This window comes from Muntiacus reevesi, chromosome 7, assembly GCF_963930625.1.
Source record: "Muntiacus reevesi chromosome 7, mMunRee1.1, whole genome shotgun sequence".
Taxonomy (NCBI): domain Eukaryota; kingdom Metazoa; phylum Chordata; class Mammalia; order Artiodactyla; family Cervidae; genus Muntiacus; species Muntiacus reevesi.
Window position 1 is genome coordinate 14463177 of NC_089255.1, and position 24442 is coordinate 14487618.

The 24442-nt window shown below is 40.2% G+C and overlaps 1 protein-coding gene across 3 annotated transcripts in view; it reads left to right on the top strand.

The window, feature by feature from the left end:
• The window catches only part of MAP2K5 (mitogen-activated protein kinase kinase 5), a 261148-nt gene that overhangs the window by 183871 nt on the left and 52835 nt on the right, over positions 1-24442 (top strand). For all 3 annotated transcript variants that reach the window (XM_065940825.1, XM_065940823.1, XM_065940824.1), the window contains 2 exons: positions 13188-13214; positions 13526-13558. In XM_065940825.1, the coding sequence (XP_065796897.1) occupies positions 13188-13214; positions 13526-13558 (60 nt within the window). The remainder of the gene's footprint in view (positions 1-13187; positions 13215-13525; positions 13559-24442) is intronic.

Genomic DNA, 24442 nt, shown 5'->3' on the forward strand with positions numbered 1-24442 from the left:
TAAATTGTGTTCTGAATAGAGTATTTTTCTCATAATAAAGTAAAAAGTATATGTTCTTAAAACTATTTTAAAATAGTAAATGTTTTTCAAAAGTTGATGTCAAAATACAAGAGTTTTTACTCCTAATTTTATTCATGTTTTAAATTTCTTTGAGTATACTGCTACTGATCCTAACTTTGATAATTTAATGTTGTTTTATATTAATTATTATATTCACACTATAGCTATCACTATCTTATATATGTATTAACGTACTGATTACATCTAGACCAACCTAGTATTGCAAAATTAAACCTAAAAAGCTGCCTTTTTTGAAAAGAGATGTTCAGAATCTATCCTTTGTTACATGAACTTTTTGAATTTGAACATAAAGGATTTTAGTAAATTGTAAGTATCCAGTTTTTCCTGTGAGATCTCTAGTCAAAGAGAAAAGTAGCAGTGGGTAATTATCCCAACTTCAAATTATAATCTTTAATTGGCAAGAGTCCAAAAGAGTGATATGTGTGCGGTTTTATTTTTTCAAACAGATTTCTAGCTTACATGTTTTAATTCATTGTTTATTTTCACTCTCACTATTTAGGATATAGACATTTAAAATATACTGACATTTGAAGCCATAAAATCAGATTTTATGTTCCATAAAATGCAGAGGTGAAATTTAAGTGATATGAAGATGTTTGCTCATACACATTTGCTTCTTCCCAGGAATTTTTAAATTGCCTCTGTCAAATTTTTCTCCCAATGCCTATTTCATACTTATAAAGATGTTTCATAATTTTATTTGCTTGGCCTATGCTAAAGACGGGAGATGGGTTCCCAGTATATCTTTAAGACAGAGCAGAAATGGAAGAGAAATCATGCCCCAAATGTGGGTAGCTTAGAAATGTGAAACTTTCAAGATAAATTACTTGTTAATACCTCAGCTAGGTTAGTGGTTCCTGTCTTTGCTTTTTAAAGCACTAACCCAATGTTGATTTGTTTCTATAGCACCTTCTAAACTATTTTATGACATACATTTCAGTTTAATTGAACACGTATTTGTCACTGAGCATCTACTCAGTCCAGGCACTGTGCTAAGCCCTGGGAGTACAGAAATGAAATATGTTGTCCCTGCTATCAAAGCATCTAGTGCAGTGGGCAGAAAAACATGAATAAATAGCAGTTGATACAAAAGGAACCCTACAGGAGATGGTATGCTCTGGCCTAACGAGTCAGAGGTCAGCTCACTTGAGGAAGCTATGGTTTCACAGGGTAGATGATGCTTGAGCTGAGGCTCTAAGGCTAGAAGGATGGAAAAGAACTCCAGGCGTTCTAGTCAAGAGAGTCATTTTCTCTTTCCTTAAGATAAAGGTCTGAAGCAGCATGCTGTACTTGGTTTCCTTGCAGTACTTTAACTCAGTAAGTTAACTACTGCTGCTGTTACTTTTATCTCCCTCATAGTTTGGGAGTTTCCTTAGATGACTTTTAACGCAACACAAGGAGGGAAAGTAAGAAGGGGAGGGAAGAATGGTACTGTATCAGGATGCAGCCAGCGCATGTAGCAGAGCCCAGATCATGAACTTGGGCTTGAGAATTTCATGACTCCCTTTTCCATGACTGAGAACCAACCTGAGGTCAGAAATCATTACATTTTTAAATTTTTTATTGATTTATTTTAAATGTTTTGGTTGTGCTGGGTCTTCATTGCTGGGTGAGGGCTTTCTCTAGTTGCAGGGAGTAGGGGCTACTCTTTGTTGTGGTACATGGGCTTCTTATTGCAGTGACTTCTCTTATTACAGAGCATAGGCTTCAGTAGTTGCAGCTTGCAGGTTCAGTAGTTATAGCTCAAGGACTCTAGAGTGTGGGCTCAGTAGTTAGGGCACACGGGCTTTCATTTCTCTGAGGCATGTGGAATCTTCCTGAATGAGGAATCAAACCCATGTCCCCTGCATTAGCAGGTGGGTTCTTAACCACTGGACTCCAGGGAAATCTGGAAGTCATTGCATTTTAAGATTTCTACCCCTAAGGTCTGGACTTCCCAGACGGTGCTAATGGTAAAGAGTCTGCCTACCAATGCAGGAGACACAAGAGATGCAAGTTCAGTCCCTGGGTCGGGAAGATCCCCTGGAAGAGGGCATGGCAACCCACTCCAGTATTCTTGCCTGGGAAATCCCATTGACAGAGAAGCCTGGCAGGCTATAGTCCCTGGAGTCACAAAGAGTCAGACATGACTGAGCACTTCGCCTAAAGTCAGTTGGCACATGCCTCTGAGGGGTTCTCTGCCACCCTTTATGAATTTGACTTGGCTAGACTGCTGGGGAGTTGGGGGGTTGTCATGATCAAATGACCTAATACCTAAGAGAGCCCTTTGAAAAATATAAGTTGGTAAACAAGAGCAAGGTAATATTAGTATTATTTATATTTTCAGAAAGTACTTTAGGGATTTACCCATGTAGCTCTGAAAATATATGACCATGTCTCACTCCAGGTAGGACTAAAATGAATTACTCTTCTGATCCCGTAAGAGCCTTCCTTTACAGTCTTTCTTTTTTCAGTTATAATCTATCATTAATCAGTCATTAATATATAGAATTATATGCAGAATATAGTAATTTTTAATTCAATAACTGGAGACCATTCTTCTATAATTTTTAAATAAGCAGTTTAGCCCAGAAATAGAATTAAAGCTTGAAGTAGAGAATTTGGTGCCCAGTCTGGCTTTTACGAGTGACGTCACTGCCTTCTTTCCCTCTGAGACTTGTGGTCTGGAAGGCCGGCCATTTTTCCCCCTTTGGTTTCATTGGTGCTCCTTAATGGCAGCATAGAATTGCAGGATGTGAGGCGATCTTACAATGGTCCAGTCCAACTCATTTACTTTATAGAGGAGGACATGGGGGTCCATAGCTGTTAAATGAGTCACTGATGATTACCAGGTATTTGGCAATAGAATCAGACTATCTCCTGCTCTGGAGGGCTGGGGTGCAGGGAGAAAGTGAGAAAAGGCACTCAGGGGCATTGAGCCCAAATGGCTATCCTTATTTTACACGCCCATCCGCTCAGGTACTGCCTCCAACCGGCGTGTCTTCAGAGATGGAAGTTACTGTCCTAGGATGCTCCATACCTGCTAGGTAATTGCTGATGGATACGGATCCCTGGAGGGAATGTGGTCCTCAACAGCCATAGTAGCAGCAGCAACCACAGGCAAAGACATCAACTTTTATTGTACTCCAGTGTTTTATTTAACAACATTCAGTATAGAAAACTTAGGTATATTTGGGGCTAGGGGCTCATTGGCATCCAAGTTAAAAAGGGGGCAGACCTGGCCAAGCTTTGTTTGAGTACAGACTACTTTTCAGATGTTTAACAGTTCTGGATTAATGCCTGGGGTCTTGGGAATTCTTCCTCAACTAAAATGTTAATGATGCTCAGAACCCAACCCTCTTTACTGCCAATGAAACAGATAAGCTAAGTTCATTGAAAAACCAATGAGTTGCCTAAAAGGAGCAAAGAGCTGATTCGATTTAAACCTGGAGATTGCCCAGGACACACCAGGTGGAAAGAAGGGTCCCAGTGACTGCTAGAAGCTAAGAAAGGAGGCAGTTGTCTGTTTATACACAGAGCCAAGGTATCGAGGGAACCTCGGGCAACCAGTTAGAACCAAGTGTGGACTCTGTTATGCTACACAGTGTCAGGGTCTATAGGTGGTGACCACCACGGAGAGAAGGTAAGGAAGGCTGGGGAACGTGACAGTCTTAGGAGGAAGGAAGCTCGGAGGAGAGAAAGACCAAAGATGGTCATGGAGCTTGTTTTATTTCCTGTTTAGAAACCAGCTTCAGAGAGCATCATTCTGGGCTTGAGGAGACCTTGACTAGTTTGGTAAAATGCAGTAAACAAAAGAATGTTCCCAGCTAAAGGTCTCCCTACAGCCCCTGCTCTTTGAACAGCCCTATACCTCCTCGGTAGCCAGGCAACTGGAAATGTTCAGTGACTCAGGGCAGAGGTGACCGGGGTGCAGCGAGCGGCACACCCAGCAAATAACAGATTAAAGCATTGTCAGTATATGGTTTCTGCCCAGTGGCTCATGCAGAGCTAACCTGAGTTCTGATCCTGGCTGTTCCTATCAGTCGTTTGACCTTTTTTTTTTTTCAGACCTCAGTTTCCTCATCTGGAAAAATGACAGAGGTGGCCTAGGTCAGTGACTTGCAAAATCATGGGAAGACAGGACATAGTGTAGGTGGACATCTACTCCCTGACACATATGTGCATGCACACACAAATACATTGAAACGAACTAAGAGTTCTTTGGCAAACAAGGACTGAAAAATGCTGGGCTAGATACATCTGTGGTCTCCCTTTCATTTTTTTATTTTTATTTTTTACCACACTACATGACATGTGGGACCTTAGTTCCCCGGCCAGGGATCGAACCCATGTCCCCTGCATTATAAGCACAGTCTTACCTTAACCACTGGACCACCAGGGAGGTCCCTGCTTTCATCTTGTGTGAGCAGTTTCCTCCTCTTTTCCACATCTTCAGCCCCCTTTCTCATCCCCATCTCCTAAATCCTCTCTTAGAATTTATTGAAACGTTATTTTGCCTATATCAAAATATGAGAGGTGTGAACCAAAACTCTGAAACAGAAGTCAAATTTTCTTTAGTTGATTCTAAATCTATGACTTCTTCTCTTTAAATCTATTTTGAATTCACAGTCAAGCCAATAAGACATTCGTTAATTAACATGGTTACATGTGACTGTATTTCAAGATTTTCTTTTCTTTCCTGATCCTGTAAGAACCACATATTGGTTGCAATTACAGCTTATCTCAGAATCTCAGCAGGCCAAACCACGTTGTCAGATATATCATGTTTGTTTGGGTTTTTGTTTGTTTGTTTAAGGAGCAATATGTGGAGTCTTAGCTCACAAAGAAAACCTTCCTTGCAATGCCTGAAAACATGACTTGCTGTGGGCCTCATGGGGAAGCTGTCTTAGAAATTTACAGCATCCTGAATCTATCGAACTATATTTCACACAAATATTCAGTGACATAGAGGTGAGTGCGTGCCCTGTGCTTAAGTCTCATCTCTGCCACTAAATTTCAGGGAACTTAAAAAGTCACTTTGTTTTTGTGGACCAGCAAGTATATATCTTATCCATCGTTTGGGTCCTAGAGTCTCATAAAGTGACTGGCATAGAGCAAGATCTTCATAAATATTTATGAATTGATGAATTGATAATTTAGTCTAATTTTACTTTTTTGCATGTTGGCATAGCATGTTTTAGAATCAGAAGAAACTAAGAATCGATTCACATACTTAGGCTTTAAATTAATAATTTCATCCCCTTCCATTGTCCGTACTTCCACTCTACCCTGCCAGCATCAATACCTGAAGAATAAAGCCTTCCAAGGAGATTTGATAGTTGTCTTCAGATATTTGAGGATTCTCTGTAAGAAAGGATGTGGATTTGCAATATGAGGAGGATAGAACTGGAACAGGAGGTAGGATGGGCAGTCAGAAAATGCACGGGCTCCCCATTACTGTACGTATTCAAACAGAACCCACATCAGCAGGGGTGTAATGATGGAGGGATTCAAGAGTCAGATGGGATGGAGCTGGGTCAGATTAAAGGACCTTTCGGGTGCTTTCAGACACCAAGTCTATGAGTCTCCTTCAGCCAAATGAAAGACTGATGCATTTTCTATCAGTTACAAGGGAAAGACCCCAGGCAGAAACTTCATCAGACTTGTCTAGATGCTGTAATTGGTTTAATCATCCATTCATTTTGACTCTCAAATACTCTGTCAGTATGAAACAGATAAGAAATAGAAGAGTACAAGAAAGAAGTAATTTTTTTCCAGCCCAAAACTTATACACTTCTCTGTTTCTCTCCATTGAGCTGACTATGTGATATGGCTATCAAAAATGTGAATACCCTTGTGGCCTCTGAGATTCTACGAAGTACAGTGTCCAGAATAAGGTGATGTAAGCCAGTGCAAGGTGTGTGTTCAGGCATAGGCATTGCACTTTATGAGGAATGTACCTAAATGGCACCACATTCAGAGAAAGGTAGCTTCAGCGGAGAATGTGAAATCATGCCTGGGTGATTCTTCCAGAAGTTTCTGGTTCAGGTCACAGAAAACCCAACTCAAAGTTGCCTCCATCACAGGGGGAATTTATTGAAATACATGACCGAAAAGCTAAGTATTGCTGGTTTTAGGTAGAACCTTATCCAGTAGTTCACTTTGGGCTCTGATCTTAGTAGGCTTTTCCCTTCACAGACCAAGAATGACTATAGAGCTCCTGGGGTGACCTGCTTCTCAGTTTAGAAGGGAAGAGCAGGTCTCTTTTTCCCCTCAAGCAGCCCCAGGCAGTAGATTTCAGTTTGATTGGACCAGTTTAATTCCCTGCACCCAGGGCATGTAGGCGATGCGACTAATTTAAGACTGAGCTACATGCCCCACCTCTAAAGCTGGGGTTGACGTCATCTTCCCATGAAGCTCATGGGTTACTTAGGGGCAAGGGGATGTTTGTTAGCATGCCATTACTACTGGAAGGGAGAAGGATAGAGGGCAGCCAAACATAGCAAATGATCCTAGGAAGAAAATAGGATGTTTGTTGAGGAAAGAAAACATTGTTAAGACATGACAGCCGTTTTGAAATATGTGAAGAGCTGTCTTTAGACTTAATCACTGCAGCTCCAGACCATGATCGTATCTTATAGGAAGACATATTTGGACTCAGAATAAGAACACATTTCCTAACAATTCAAGCTACCCAAGATAGAATCATTGGAATTCTGGCACTGGGAGGTCTTCAAGCAAAGACAGAATGGCTGTCTGTCAGGAATATTACGAAGCTAATTTCTACATGAAGCAAGGAATTGGACTAGGTGACCTGTAACATTGTTCTGGATTCTGTGGCATGTGGAGGATTTAGGCTAACAGAGATGCAACCTAAATGGCGACTCTAGAAAAACCCTTTCAGATATTTTGCCATGCTAAAATAGCTTTTGCTATAGCAGATTTATTTAACCATAAAAAGTAGAATGGTCAACAGGCCTTTCTCAGAAAAAGCAACACCTCCTTCTTCCCCTACCCCTCTCCCACACCCAGAGAACAGATATTCTTAAACTAGATTCTGAAATAAGACCACACCTTTTTTTTGTAGCAAAGAAAAAAGTTTGATGCAGCAAACATCTCAGATCTTCTTTGAAACACAACTACTTAATGGACTCCTCGGCCAAACCTTGTACTGTGAGGGAAAAAGTTAAGTTTTGTAACTCACATTGGTCATGTTGAATTGTGATTCTCAAGTCCTGCTTTTCTCACAGAATTTAGGTCTGGATATTGAAATTCTCATTTATTTGCCCAGGAAATGATTCACACTAGCTCCTGTACCCCTGGGTAGGGGAGGACACGAGCCGCGTCAGTTTTAAATACACAAGGGATGAAAGAGTGGAGGCCGGCCATCCTGCCCTTTTCCCCCTGCTCTCTGGCCGGCAGAGCCAGCACATGAATAATAGCTGCTCCGCACCTTGGTGCTGCAGCTGTTGTGTGCGGTGGACATGCATTGTCCTTGATGCTCGGGAAGCAGCAAGAGCCAAGTGATCTAATTTATGGCTGTGATGATTTTCTGCCTGGTCCCATCTGAGCTGTGCCCTCCTCTGGGCACCTTAGAGCCTTTCTGGCTGCCCCAACTGTTTGTCAAATTCAGGGATATCTATTTTGAACTTTTCAGAACTGGTCACTCTGGAATGCAGCACCCTGGCCCAAGTTTGGGGTATGAGGCAGGGAGAACATGCCAGTGAGTGGATCTTAGAACAGTGGGGATCACAGTGACCTCTTATACCTTATTGAGTAACCTCTTACTAAATCCCCTTATCACTCATTTTTAGGTCATTTATTTGTGTTTAAATGAGTGATATAACTTATTTTTTGTTTTTGTTCTGTTTTGTCTTATACAAGCTATGCTGATAGATTCATAGGCATGATAAGAACTTGAACAAGGACAGAGATTGATGAATAGGGGAGACAGAGCACAAGTGAACTATATTTGTTCACTTTACATTGTTAGAAATAATATATTTTATTCATTTTATCTCATAATACATTCAGTTAATCTAAAAATATCAGTTTGCCAAAATTCCCATTTATAGTTAACCAGGGTAAATTTTGTCCTGTTCCTTCTCAAAAAAACAGTCCTTTGTTTATTAAGCATTATTATTTTAAGTTACCAAGCATTGTGTATTCAGTTTGTAAGGGATTTCCCTGGTAGCTCGGAGGTAAAGAATCTAGGGTCAGATCCCTAGGTCAAGAAGATCCCCTGGAAAAGGAAATGGGCAACCCACTCCAGTATTCTCGCCTGGAAAATCCTATGTACAGAGGAGCCTGATCGGCTACAGTCCATGGGGTCACAAAGAGTCAGACACGACTCAACAACTCAGCAACAACAATAACAATTCAGTTTGTGGTCACGTGAAGGTGATTTTTTTTCTCCCTCTGAGGGCTTTTTGAGATTTGGGCACTTTTTTTTTACAAGTTCTGATGGATTGGAGGTGATGCGACTCAGTTTTAGCACCCAGCCCAATACCAGATATAGTCGGATTGAATGTCTGTGTCAGGAAAGAAACTGTGCCTGAGGGGGAGACTCGAGGGGTGGGATGGATGTTTGGGCCCCTCTAGCTTATCTTTTCTAGACTAGAGCCCTAAGCCTAGTGAAAGGAGGGAGCTTCTGAAGCCATGAGAATCAGACAGGAATTCCAGGAATCTTTCTGATTCCAAAGCTGATGCATTTCCCCCTCCCTTACTAGTTGCCTCATGAGTTAGCAGTCAATTCTAAGCCAGGTTCTGTGACCTTGGGCACTTTTCCCCTCTGAGCCTCAGTTTCCCTAACAGCAAAATGAGTAGATTAAACTAGATCTCAGAGGTCCCTTCCATCTATTAAAAAAAAAAAATTGGGTCATCATTCTTCATGTAGAATATAAAATCTCAGTTTGCTATAATACTTGTTTATGTTAATATTTAGCCAGAGTTCTAGCTTAATGCATCTGATTTTAAAAGAGTCCTTGCAAAATAACTACAGTTCTTAAAATTTGACATTTAGAAAGAGAATAGAGTTCAGCATCAAAAGCTAGAATGTGATACCAGGAGCACAACAGATAAAAACAGTATTCTTTTAAAATTCCAGTCATATGATTTAATTTTATATTTCTTTCTTTTTTTTTCTCTCTCTATTTAAGAGAAAATAACACAAGCTTGAAAAGCAGTAAATATGTAAAGAGAAAATTTGTCAACTGGTATTGGAAGATCTGACCCAGGTCACACATAAATCTCTCCGACAAGAGCTGCAGGGCAAGCCATAATTTCAGAGAGTAAAAGAGAAAATGAAAGCTTGAGCTTGTATCTTCTCTAAGTTCCATAGGTGGATTCATTTTAGTTTTCTGATTGTGCTTCTGAATATAAAAGGGCTGGTAGCAAGGTCTATCTACCATCTTGTGTGAAAAAGTACCTCTCCAGAGATAGAAGCATAATGTGAGCCTTCCAAAGTTGCCTTTTATCACCAGAGTCATTGACTAAATAATTGAGGCCCCATAAGCAAACTTTTGCATCAGTAATTTCCTTTCCAGGTTCATCTTCCAGAGTCACAGGCCACATTACAGGAGCTTTTTAAATCGCCAGCTCTGTGGTCCTCTTAAGGAAATAGAAGACCCAACTGAGATTTAGGCCTGCCTGTTGTGAAGTCATTCTTCCCCATTTAGACACATAAGGATCTGTCTTATGTTAGAATGAGGCATCCCCTGTTAGTGTGGCTTAAAATCTTAGATCTAACAGCTGATGAACAGGGGAAAAAAAAAAAAAAAGCTATGCCCAGAAGAGAGAAGAGGTTTGTCTAACTAGTGTTTCAAAATGCTGCTGGTTCTAGAGACTGATCAGCCAAGTCTATGACTGGAGCAATTATCATTCTGTTCTTTGTCCCCAGTTATTAGTTAGACATAGAAAACTCGGTATGAGCAAAATGTGTAGGCAGGAAGGTGGACTTGAACAGGTTAGTTATAAACAGCATCTCATATGTTGGGAGGTACAGGCAGTACATCAGCCCTAACAATGTTATTGTGTCCCTCTGAACTCTGCTCTCAGATCTAAGCATTTGGAAGGCAGACCCAGAATAAAGAGAGGCATTCACGAAGCTAACATTTTATATTGAGAACCCTTAGTACCCCTTTTAATGTGCTATAAAACCAGGGGCTTCACTTTTTCATGAACTGTGTGTAAACGCAGAGGCGGTGACTGGAGGCTGACTTTGTTCGGGTCTGTTTTATGGTTGCTGCGCCTGTACAGTAATGTGATCTTGAAAAAGGTAAACAACAAAGAGTTTAGCAGTGAAAAATACGCCTAATATAAATACAGTCGAGTACATGGCACTTCAGAATTTGAAAAATATGACCATGGCATTAAATTTTCTGGTGGAATTAACAGAGGAACAGAATATAGCATTTAAGGCCATATATCTGAGACAGAGAAAGGAGATAATACATCTAACTCTATAGTCTGTGTGGCATTCATATAAAGAAAAGCACAGTAGCTTTATTTAATTGAGAAAATGAATCAATTACAATGATGTTGCATCATCAGATTCTTGTGAAATAGAAGATATAAGTCACTGCATTGTGTAACAGTGTTAAAAAGTAATTGAGTATCTTAAGCATTTTGAATCAATTTCAGGTACTGGCACTGCTACCTTAATACAAAATTTATGAAGATGATTTCATATAATATGTTGCTATCAAAACCGTACAATAAAACCTGGTAACAATGTCTCTCTTTAAAAACCTGGGCAAAGCAGTATGGTTATAAAATCATAAAACAGACTTTGATGTTGCTGTTTCTCCTTTTCTTGTAGTAAAGAGTAACAGTTTTAAGTGGTCTTAAACCGTGCTTTTAACCCAAAGAATGGGGCAAGGTGGAGACTTTTTCCTAGGTCTCAGTCTGTGAGGAAAATTTCATTTAGTTCAGGCAACTGCTGTTACTGGAAACAATGTCTCACAATCCATCCCTGAATTCATTTTGAAACCTATCACTTAAAATGTTGGCTACATGTTTTCCTTGGAGAATTTGTAATCCCCCTGACTGCTGGAAATTTGTAGAAAAACATTCTCTTTGATGTCAAAAATGGTTTTCTAATTCTGTGTTCATTGCAAGTAACTCTCCTGTTGAAGTAGATTTATCTCACTAAGAATGTTGGGGGCATGGGTAATCTATGTATACTTAAAAAAAATACATTTGGCCCTTGAACAACAAAGGGGTTAATCTGGGTTTAATTTAGTTGGTCCCCCATGTCTGAATATCCGAGGTTCCTTCATGTCCATGGATTCAACCAACCACGAACCACTGAGTACTCTAGTATTTACTAATGAAAACTAGCCTCGTGTAAGTGGGCTGCACATTTCAAATGCATGTTGTTCAAGGACCAGCTGTGAAAGCAAACACCAAAGATATCTCATAGGAGAATTTGCCTGGGGTTTTCATGATTTTTTAAAGGAGCCGTGGCTTTTTACTAAAATCCTAACCACTCCAAGGTGGTAGTTAAGCGCCGTCTTCCTTTTTAATGTAAATGTTTCCCCGAAGATCCTTATACAGAAGTACACGCTGACTAGAGGAGTAAGAATGCGCAGTATTCAGTAGGAACTGCCAAAGTAGACTAAGACCCAAACCAGCTCAGATGGAAGTTTCAGGGAGTTGTGCCTGGGGAGGGCATGGTGCAGAGCCAAGAGCAGGAAAGAGAGGACACCATGTTCAGTTAAGATAACACATGGGAAAACACTTTTTAAAACACTCAGGCACTGGGTGGGAGGGTCTGCTGGTCAGCCGAAGGGATGCAAAAGAAATGGAAAAACAGGGCTTCTGCCCTGGAGAAGCGTAACAGTCCAGTTCAGAAGAACCCGCGCGCCAAAACTGGTAATTTATCAACTTTACCATGCCAAATATAAACACATGTGAATCCAGTTGTTTTTAAGGAATGCTGTGATGTAGGCGGATATGATGCTAGAGAGAGGGGAGCATGGGAGAGGCCCCAGAAGAACCACAGCCAGATCCTGGAGGCCTTGGACCTGCCCCCACCTCTGGGAGGCCCAGTTTTTCCCATCATAGACTAGAGATGACCATCCTTGCCAGACTCAGGGTGGTTGTGCAATTTAATGATAATGTGTATGTGAAAGAACTTCTAAAAGCACCATTAAAAGCATATAAGAAACTATTAATTAGTTTACCTATATTTTACCAGCTTGTTGAAGCACAGTCTATCCCAGCAAACAACTGACCCCTCAGTAATTGTATATAAGCCCTGAAATTTTCCTCCTCAGGAAATTTAATACCTGGGACTCCATTTTCATTGAGTTTGTAGTAACTGCAAGGCAGTTTTTTTAGGGGGGTGGTTGGAGAGGGAAGGACACTTAAGTGTTTAATACTGTAACTACTAAGTGGGTGTTTTATTAATTTAGTGACTTTCTAAGAGACATGGTTTATCGGTGTTACCTGTGTGAGCGTCCTGCCTCCAGAACAGGCATTCCTCTTTGACTCAGCTCTCATCCCCTAAAAAGGAGTGTTAAAACTTGCATGCATTTGATTTTCCCAGAAAGCATTGCTGCCCTGCAAACAGGCTGGAGGAACTTTGGAAAAGGTGGAGTCCTCACCCACTCTTGAGTCAGAGGCAAATACTTCAACCACATAATTAAAGTTTTCTTCACAAAATAGGGGATTGTGAGCAGACACTGGCAGGAATCCAAAATTCTAATTTCTGACTATGATTTAATTTCAATTTTAAATAAATCGGTTTTTAATTTAAAAAGAGTGAGCTTCATAACATTAGCAATGATTGCAACATTAAGCCCAGTGTTCACAATCTAGCAATATAAAACATTATTTATATCTGAATCGTAAACAGCCTTTTGAAATGGATTATGGTTTTTCTCCCTATTCTAATACAACCTGGAGGGTACTAAAAAGTGTTGTGTGAAATTAACATTCTGCTGACTTTCGCCTATAAATGAGAAGCGAGCTATTAACATTTGTGTATTTTCATTATGTAAATTTTGTTAACACATGCCCGCAAATTGCCACCAGCAATGCAATAATTTTCTCTCAGTGATCATAATGTGTCCAAGTGAGTCATTTTGATTATGACATGCTAATTACATATTGCCTTTTTTCAGATTCAGAAAAACCAGGGATCTTTAATGGTAAGCTTTATGAGTTCAGAAAAAAATTCACTTTTCTTTTTCCTGATGGCTGCTTCCTTTGCATGCTTGAATGCCTTGTTTTAAACTTAGCAAATTGCATTTTGAAGAAAATGCAAACCTTTAACTGCCTGTATTAGATTAGGTACCATTAGAAATAATAGAACATCCTGAGCATCAATGTTTTTATAAGAGTTTGCTGTTGTTGATTAATCTTGCTATATTTTATTGCATTAATGATTTTTTCTTTCCACTCCACTGTAAAGATATTGCATAGAGGCTAATACTTTTTCCTCTCTTCTTTCCCATTGCAGCCTCTCCAGCTTCTGCAGTGCATTGTTGATGAGGTGAGGCATCGTCTTATGTGCTTTCACTCCTAAAGTCATCCCTAATGGTGTGGAAAGCTTATATTTTGTTTCCTAATGAAGCACAGTGCCCAACATGCTCAGAGCAAGTTGTGTTGTATGGCTCTGAGCTGCGTTACGTGAACTGGCCTTGTCCTGAATCCCGCTCTTCTGATGCTGGCTGAGGATCTCTGCCAAAACAGACTATCCTACAGGCTGGTCCTTGGGGGTATCAGAAGCCCTAAAGACAAAACACGGTAATATTAATTTATCCTCTCTCTGGCCAGATGGGGATGGAGCCGGAAATTAAAGTGGTACCATTTTTTTTCTGTAACAGATATTTAAAGTCGTTCAGTAGACAAGGGTCAGAGTTGAACAGCAGAAATAAGCTGGATAAAATTTGTCCTCCTTGCTTTACTTACCCAAAGTATAGCAGAGTGACAAAAGTGTTGAAAAGCTCTAGGTTAACAATTCAGCTTTAATTCCTAATTAGGCATTCCCCCCCCACACCCGCCCCCCATCCCGCCCCGCCGAACACACTCCTGACTTTTTGTGCTTTTAACTGGTATTTTCACATGTTAAGTCACCCTATCTCTGATTATCCTTATCCATCAAGTTTTACTGTCCCTTTTGCCTTCATGGAGTTAAGCTACCTGAAGTTCATTCTCAGTCAGCTTTTCTACTTTAAACTCTGCCTTTAAATTCCTTTTTTTCTGTAAATTAGCAGTCTTACGGTGTACAAGATTCCAATTAAGAAACATTAATGTTTTGTAGAAACAGTTTTTCTGGGCTTGGGCTTGCCTGCTAGCAGTGTTTATTTTTTAAACTTTAATTTTACAATATTTGAAATGCTTGTAGTGAAGGCGATAAATGTTTCAGATAGGAAAGTTTGAAAGAAAAAAATCGTAATTCATAATTATTCCTCTCAATTAAACATCTGTATAACCAGTTATGAGATTTGGGAGGAAAAATAAAGATCCTCCTAGGAAAAAAACAAACACATACACATATCACAATAATAGTAAGAATGGGGCTCCAGCATCCTTAATGGCTGCATCAGTCAGTCCATATATCCCATGCAAGCCATAAACCATGTTAGTGCAAAAATGAAGGCATCATCCTGAAACAAATGGAGGCCCCATTATCTCAAATATCAGACAGACCTCCTGGATCTAATAGCTCATCACTGTCTTCTGTCATCTTAGATTCTAAAGGCATCCCATCCCCATAAGAATCCTAATTAAACTGATTTTCGTGAGCTCCCCCTTCAGGATTGCTTAGGAAAGTGTCCCAGGAAACAGCCTACCAAGTCAAGTCCACAGCCTGACACATTTCCTGGGCTCTACTGTTCTTGGTCTGCCAGACTCTTGGGCAGCAGAATATTCAGGTACAGATATCTTCTCCAATGATACGGGTATTGCTGGAGAGCTCACTTGAAGATTTTCTGGATCAAATGGATATTTGTATTCCTTATTTAAAGTAGCCATGATTGCTATTAAATGTAAAATATTTTACTTGTTTGAGTTGGGTAAAATCTTGAGACTTTTGAAATCATCATAGGGACATTTTCTAAGAAGAGAAGGTCTATGTGATGAAGGACAATAGCTTATAACTTAAATAGTATGTTTTTCTTTATAGCGCTTCTTCCTCAGTTGAGAGAAAACTGTAACTTAGACATCTATTCCCATTTCATCTAAAAACATCGGTATTTTTTTTATGGAGACTTGGGAAATTCACATATATCTTTAAAACAAACATAAGTTGATCTTGGAACCAGCTGATGGTTGGCAATAAGAGTATTAGGAATGAGCTGGCGAGATGGCCTCCTTAGGCGAGGTGCATCATAGCTCCTAAGAAAGGAAGAGTTGGTGGGATCCTTTGGTAACTGTGCTTGCCCCGCATTTGTCAGATTTCTCATTGCTGTGAAACCGTGTCTCTCAAAGGGTATGGGCAGTTCAAGGCCTAGCTACATCAGGATTATCTAAGACAGTTGTTTAAGATGCAGACTCTTGGACCTAGATCATTGAATTCTACTTTCTAGGAATGGAGTCCAGGAATCTACATTTTCCTAGCTTCCCAAGTAATTTTGCACAATAAAGTTTGAGAACCTCTTCTATTAATATAATGGCCAAGTCTGCCCTTGTAGATCCCAGAGGACAATTACCTATCTATCTTCATTTACGTCTGACATTTAGGGCTTCTATTTCTGAGTCAGTATAACCAGCCAGGATTTGAACCATCTTACTCCTTGGGCATGGGATATACCACATTATGAAATGGCTCTCCAATGAGCCTACTGTTTCTCTTAGGAAAAAGTTAACAATCAAAAAGGACCACCCTCAAAGGAATCTAATTCAGATAAGATGGATATATTTGGAGTCACGTACAAAATAGCTAACAAGCAAAGCCCAGTGTAACATACTTTATTTATTATTATGTGGATATACCCTGACCTCCTAGTGTGGCCTGGCAAAGAATGAAGACGTAGTAAAACAACATCATGTGGATAGGAGGTGGTGCAGGTGGTGCTAGAGTGGCCAGGGGTGAACCTCAGGAGTTGGGAGTCAGGAGGTGGAATTGTGGGACAAAGCCAGAGTTAGCCATTCTAGATCCAGATAGAAGACACCAAAAGTTAAACCAGAGGAGTAAGAGCCGTGAACATGAAATTTGAACCACAGAGTAGAAACTGGAAGCGTAGCCAAAGAACCGGGCAGGGAGGTGGGGGGTGGAGCTTATCCAGCGTGGACCTGGCTAACTCAGCATGTGAGTGCTGTCTTAGAGGCACCGTACTTGCCTCAGAGTTGCTTCTCTCAAAAGAACTTCTTACTGTAAAACTCATAACCGGGTCCACTCCAGGTCCTTGAATACCTGAATTGTAAAGTCCTTCGGTTTGTTGTCAGTCATGTATGTCTGTGTGCCATGATGCCTTGGCCATCTGATGTCTTTGGGAAATAAGGTGGCCCTTACTGTCAAGATAACTGATAACTGCTTTGAGCTCTGACATCAATGAGAAAATTTGCATTTTTAGAAAGAATGTTTCTAAAATTTATTTGCTTTAGGCACCCTATTGATAAAGTGTGGTGAATATCATTTTTCACTGATATAAAGGTTTCATTGTATCATAACCTTTTTTTGATGACTGAAGTCCATGTTTTGAACATAGCACTGAACTAAACTTTGATGTATTGATGTCCTATAGGGTTACAGAATTATGGGGATCTTGCCTTTCTCTCTCAGTGAATTTCTGAGCCATTTTGCCTGTGTTACTTTACCTTGGCACTCAGCAGTATACTTGGGCTTTTTGAGGTGTATAGAACCATTTGCTCCCAGACTAAATGGCCCTACAAGGGTGTGTGATCTGCTTCATGCTTTTCTTATGTTCTCTCTTGTGATCACCTCTGTTTTCTCTGGTCACTCTTCATTCTTGTCAGTGACTACTTGTTAGCCCAGTGATCTGATCATCTTGTCTTCAGTCTTTACACTCCTCACAGTGACTGATAGCAAAACTGAAAGGTATCAAATGAAATTGGATACCCAAGTGCTATGTGTAAGGTCAAACACACTCATCTGAGAAGAGCAAATAAGACTGATGAAGTAAAATGAGTGGACTTGTGTTCATTCATTTCAGCAGATAGTTCTCAAAAGTGCACATTGTATACTAGCCCAAGTTGACCACGCTGTGCTCAGAACAGCCTCCAAGACCAGAGAGAATTGGGCTTCTCGGCAAGGCTCCCAGGTCAACTGCAAATTAGGTGAGTCAGGGTAGAAAGGCAGAGGCACAGTCGCAGATCCTGGGCCAATGCAGTGTACTGGGACCCAGGAGGCTATGTGGCTCTCCAGAGCTCTCCGTAGTGCGTGGGCTCCCAGTTTGACTGGCAACAAAGGACTGGCCACACTGGTGATGGTAGATGGGAACAGAGAGGTGATAGCTGAGTCACCGAAACCCAGGGCTGGCTGGAGCCAGCCAGGAAATCAATGAATTGAGGTGCTGGAAACTACAAAGACTGAAGTGGGGACTTCCCCCTTGAGCCTACCCAGCCACAGACTTGGAAAAGATAATGGTACAGAAATGAATAATTATGCTTCATTATAGGGTGCATACTATACAACCCAGAAACAGGAGAGTTTGTTCTACCAGAAGAGTATGTGTTCTGGGGGTAGCTTAGGAGAGGGCCTTGAGGAGATGTGGCATTTAAGCTAGGTCTTACAGCATGAATAGAAGTTCACAGGGTCAGAAAAGGAGAAAACTAAATGTCAGACAGAAGGGCTTGAAACTGTCTTGCAAATCATTTTTGAGTTCCCAGATGTATTTCAGAATGTTCAGGATATCTAAAATATGATAGCCAGAAAAAAATGGATTATTACTCTGAGTGTATATATATGTTTCAAGCATATTATAGCTAAAAATAAATTTCTCTCTAACATCTGTAGGTGCTCAGCAGGACAGTTAACAAATTTCTGATGTATACTTCTGTTTACTTATTCCTTTTACTAGGAAAAAATGAATTCCTATAAGTCATGTTTTATACCTGATCAGAAGTGTCTTCTACATGATAGGTTATAAAAGCAACACACAAAAATCAGTTGTGAGACTTCTCTGCTGGTCCAGTGGTTAAGAATCCGCCTGCCAATGCAGGGGACATGGGTTCAGTCCCTGGTCCAGTAAGATTCCACATGCCACAGGACATCTAAGCCCACGAGCCACAACTACCGAACCTCATGACACGCCTGCTGAAGCCTGTGCACGTTGACCACGTGCTCTGCCACAGGAGAGACCGCCACGACGAGCAGCCCGCGCACTACACCTAGAGGGCGGCCCCCGCTCGCCGCCACCAGAAAAGTCAGTCGTGATTCTTCATGTTAGTAACCGGAAATGAATGACTCAAAAGTGAGATTAAGAAAACAATTCAAGTTAGTTAGCGTCAAAAATAATCAAATAGTTATGAATAAATTCAACAGAAGTAGAAAACTTCTACATTGAAAATTACAAAACATCTTTGAAAGAAGTTAAAAGACTTAAACAGAAAAACATCCCAGATTCATGGAATGGAAGACTTAGTACTGTTAAGATGGCAGTACCTCCCAACTGGTCTACAGATTCAGTACAATCCCAGTGGATTCTTGTAGAAATGAATGAGTTGATCCCAGAATTCATATGGAAATGCAGAGGAGTCAGAGTATCCAAAGCAATCTTAGGGGGAGAGAAAACAAAGAGAATTTAAACTTCCTGAATTTGAAACATATTACAAGATACAGTAATCAAGATAAGGGTGGTTCTGGCATAAGAATCAATGTGTGGAATATCCTGTCCAGCTGAAAAGGACTGCTAAGTACAGATCATCATAGAGAAACTTATTTCTGTTTTCTGTTTTGTTTGACATTTGTACTGAGATATAATTTATATAACATAAAATCCGTTCTTATAAAGTATACAGCTCAGTTCCAGAATATTTTCATCACTTCATAAAGAAGCCTAGTACCTGTTAATAGTAACTCCTAGTTCCTCTCTCTCCTCCAATTCCTGGCAACCACTAACTAATCTACCTTCCTTCTCCATACATCTCCCTGTTGTGGACATTTCATTTATATTGGACATGTAATATCTGGCATTTTGTGTTTGGTTTCTTTCATTTAGCATAATATTTCCAAGGTACATCCATGTTGAGGTATTTATCGGTATTTATGGTCAGATAATATTCCATTGTATGGATGTACCACATTTTTGTCTATCTTTCATCAGTGGATTAACATTTGGACTGTTTCCACTTTTTGACTATTAGGAATAATGTTGCTGTGAACATTTGTGAACAAGTTTATATGTGGATGTATGTTTTTAAATCTCTTGGTTAAACCCAGTAGTGGAATTGCTGGGTCACATGAAAATTCTGTGTTTAGCTTTTTTTTTTTTTTTTTTTTCATTTTAACAATGCTTATTGTTTAATATTATCCAAGTAGTACATGTTTAGAAAACCATAGGCAAGTAAAGTACAGGAAAATGCCAGCATCACCCATAGTACATCCTTTATACCTTTGTTTTGTCTTACATATGTATTAACATTGTATTTAACTTTTTGATGAACTTCCAAACTGCATTTTACAGCAACTGTACCATGTTGCATTCTCATTAGCAGTTTATGAGGGTTCAGATTTCTCCATGTTCTTGTCAACACTTGTTATTTTCAGTTTTTTTTTTGTTTTTTTGTTGTTGTTGTAGTCATTATGGTGGATATGAAGTAATCTCTCATTGTGGTTTTGATTTGCATTTCCCTTATGACTTAATGATATTGAGCATATTTTTGTGTGTTAGTTGTTTGAATATCTTCTTTTCACTTCTCTTCAAGTGCATTTTCTGTTCTTAAATTGTTTTTTATTTTTAAATTACTAGTTTTGAGTTGTTAGAGTTCTTTTTGTATTCTGGATACCCAATTCTAAATTTTTTCTCCCATTCTATGGATTGTTTTTTCACTTTCTTGATGGTGTCCTTTGACACATGAAAGTTAAAATATATATATATATATATATATATATATGTATGTATATATATATATATATATATTTTTTTTTTTTTTTTAACTTTGAAACCTTTCTGGTTTGATCACAGGTTAGGAAGCTTAGGTCGCCACACTGTCCCCATCCCACCTCTGGCAACCACATAAAAGTCCTTAGAGTTCCTTAGATGACAGTTTGAAAACCACTAATTATAGCCCAAACAATCATTCTGTAAACCTGTATTAATCCCAGAGTTAGGTACAGGGGATAGGGAATTAGTTAAGATACAATTGCCAGTAGGTTCTGCTTTAGTTAGGGGGACAGGCTCGTAAACAATCATATATGAGCTCACTTGAGTTCAGTCGCTCAGTCACGTCCGACTCTTTGTGACCCTATGGGCTGCAGCCCGCCAGGCTTTCCTGCCATCACCAACTTTAAACTGCAGGTATTATAAGTGGTGTGAGACTTGATGAGCTCTCAGAGGAGCACAGTGACTGCTGTTTTACCTACTGACATAAATGAGCATGTATGATAAGGCATTTAATGATGTTTGCAGCCTATAAATTCTAGACTCTTCTGTCCATGGGATTTTCCTGGCAAGAATCCTGGAGTGGGTTGCCATTTCCTCTTCCAGGGGATCCTCCTGACCAGGGATCGAACCCAAGTCTCCAGCATCTCCTGCACTGCCAGGCAGATTCTTTATCACTGAGCCACCTGGGAAGCCCCTTATAAATTCCACATATACCCAAAGTGTAGACAAGGTGCAGGGGATACACAGAGAAGAGAGCTCGTAATGAAGCAGGTGATAATACGCCGGAGGGCTCTACAGAGAAGGGAAGCCCAAGGGCCAGCAGGAGTTGGCCTCAGAGATGCTTGAGGCCCATACGGAGTTCAGTATGGCTACACTGCTTGGCAAAGTATTAAAACAAATGAAGCAACAGCCAGGTTTAGAAAAATCTTTAAACGTTGTACCCAAAAGCATTTGCTGAAATGAAAGAGGAGGGGGTGAAAGGGTTTTAAGCAGAGAATCAACAGAACCAGATTTGTGTTTTAGAAAAGTCACTCTGACAGGCTTGTGGAAAGTGAATTGGGAACGACGGGAATTTACTGTGCTTATAGTCTTGATCAGAAAGTATGCAGACTTTTCATTAGGACAGCCTTAGCATGTTTGAAGGGTGTTTAGGAAATAGAATAAACTGAATTTGGTGAGTAATTGCATGTAGGGGAGAGTAGGAAGATGGAATCAGAGAAGAAGCATTTGGCATGGGCAGTCAAGCCCTCACTGAGATGGGGCACACACACACATAAGGAGGAGATAATTAGCATTCTGTTCATAGGACAGCACCAAGCACCTCGTTCAAGACTCAATTCCAGGCTTACCTGGAGGCTCAGTAGTAGAGAATCCACCTGCCAATGCGGGAGACTCGGGTTCAATCCCGATCCAGGAAGATCCCACATGCCTCAGAGCAGCTAAGCCCACACGCCACAGCTACTGAGCCTGTGCCCTAGAGCCCACGAGCCACAGCTCCTGAAACCCACGTGGCCGGGAGCCCATGCTCTGCCGCAAGAGAGGCCACTGCAATGAGAGGTCCACGCACCACACTTAGAGAGTAGTCCCCACTCTCTGCATCTGGAGAAAAACCTGCACAGCATCGAAGACCCAACACAGTCAAAAATAAATAAAATTATTTTTTGAAAAACTATATCAATTCCTGTTTCAGACTCAATTATAATAAATACATCAGCTAAAGTTTTAAGTTCCCAGGCTTTTTTTTCCCCCTGTCTTCCTAGTACTGTATCTACTCATAACTATTTGTTGAATGAAATTTATGCATAATTATAAAAAGTTACTACTCTTTTTTAAGACTTCAGAAAACCAAATCCAAAAAGTAATAGTGTATGACGAGGAGATACTTAGCTAATAAATATAGTCCTTTATCAAAACTCACAAGTCTGGCCTTAACCTTTTTGATTTACCAGCCGATCCACCGTGTTCCCCAATGTCACATTGCTTTCCGACTACACTCCGTTTTACAGATGAGGAAACTGAGGGCCAAAGGACACAGCTCTTTTTACTACACTGTGACTGCCCTTGATAGAAGCAAAAAGCGACAGCTGAACATTCTGGCATCAAAGGGAGAGATTATTTTTCAAAACTGTAAAAGAAGACAACTTAGAAAGTATTGCAGACATGCCCCCAGGGCAGAAGTATATTACAACACAGTTCAGTTTCACTGTCTATAAGAATGACTCCATGCCTGTAAAAAAGAATTGAATTCTCTTCTGCATATTCTGTTTAAGTTGGCAGGGAGGAGATAGACTCCTTTTAGAAAGATTTATGTATACAAAAGGATTGGCTATTAAAACCACTATTGCCTTTTAAAAAGTCCTTCACGGAGAGTCCCTCCTCAGGTTAACTGAGGGCTGGTTAACTGAGAAGCTGCTGGGGAATGCATGTAGCAGGTGCTTTCTGGGAGGCGGGGTAGGGGTGTGGATGCGTGAACAAGGCTGTCTACTAATACCTCCTTGGAGTTCAAAAAGTGGTATTAACCAGCTCCAGAGGGAATAACATCCATTCATTTTTTTGCCTGAGGGCCTGCACCATAATTCTGATTTCTGAAGTTAGCCAAGAGTAAAAGGAATATCCCCACCCCTCCTGCTTCCAACATCCTAGGATGGCCTGTTGCTTTCACAGCACACAAATTACAGGTAGTTTAAAGTGAGACAAGATGCGATGGCCTGAGCTGTCTGACGACCCATGCCTGCCTGGAGCTTCCCACCACAGTGGCTGGCACTCTAACCACTGGCTTAAATGGGTATTGATAATGTGGGATTTCATGTTATTTGTAACTTGTACAACTTAATGACTGGGAGGCATTAGAAACTTGGTAAGTTGATACAAGTAGATATATAATAGTTGTGTCGTCCTGCGGTATTGTTAACTAGATCTCTGTCTCAGAATGTCGGGAATGTATAATTGGGATCCTGAAAACCGATATTCCTCTTTTATGTAAGGCAATCTTTTGAAATCTAATACTTCTTTTGAAAAGTCCAGTATGTTTAAATTAATGTAGTTTGAGTGGTTTGAAGATTGAAAATAGGTTAGCATTAAGGCCATGATTCCTTTAGTAATTACTTTTTCTTTTGGTAATAACTGTTTCTTTAGAAATGACATTAACATTCTACCAAAACACAGCAGTAATCCAAAAGTTAATGTTCTGTTCATTTATAATTATATTTAATTCATATTTATGAGTTGTTGGGAGGAAGGAGAAAGAAGGAACAAAATTTTTTAAATGTAACAGAAGAAGCAAGTTAAAAACAGAAATTTTCCTGATAGTCTGAAGACTATATAATCGTTTAAAGTGGGAAAAAATAATTTTTTAAATACAGCTATATAAAATCAGATTTTATTAGCTACTGCTGAAAAAATATATATTTTTATTATTTCTTAGTGGCGCTGAATGAATTCAATGGATAGATTTTTTCCGTTTCTTCTTTTTTACTAATCAAAATATTAGCATAAACATCCTTATGATCTTGATCTTGGTAATAAGTCAGTTAGATTAGTGTGTTTTTTTTAAACAGGGAAAATTCTGCATCTTCAGACAGTCATTGAACAAGTAGCTTTGTGTTGTTTTCTTTGAATTGTCCACGAAGCCTGATGTATTATTAATGAATTAATTTCTTGGTGGTGAAGGCTCGTGAATAGCTTCTGTGAATGGGCAGTTGCCTGGTGGGGCCAGTTTTGGCTGCTGTCATTTACCATGTGTTGCTCTATTGTGAAGTCTTATCCAGCCGTAGGACAGTGCTCGTTTAATCCACCATGATGGGACCTGTACACCCTGAGCCCACGTTGGATGCCAGGGTCAGTTATGCAGCAGCTCGGGCTGGGGCCCTGCTCTGCCTCACTGCCGAGTCGCTGTAATCATTTTGCCTGCCGTTAATTTTCCCTAAACCAGAGAAAACATGTCTGTGAGCTGTACAAATGTTCTCAAAAGAGAGTCCAAACTGGTCGGCTGGGGTGTTGCCTCCATTCCAGAACGGAGGCAGCATTCCAGGGAGTGTTAAGCTCCTTCCTTCCTCCTGGAAATGGAAGCGTCTGGGCCCATGAGATCCCTGATGTTCTGAGGTCCAGAGTAGCAGATGGCATTATGATTTTCCAAATCCTGATGAACGTTCTAACTGAACTTGTTCATTTCACAGTATGTAGTTCTGTTTTTTTCACTTCCTCTCCCTTCCTCCCTCCCTGTTCCTCTCTTTGTTCCTCTCATACTGGCTAATTTTAAACTGATTCAGTATCTCCTTTAGCCAGCTTTCAGTCCCCTTGTGTCTGTGTTTATTGTATGGAACCAGGTATGGCACAGTTCGACATATAATTCCCAACCTGCGACTCAC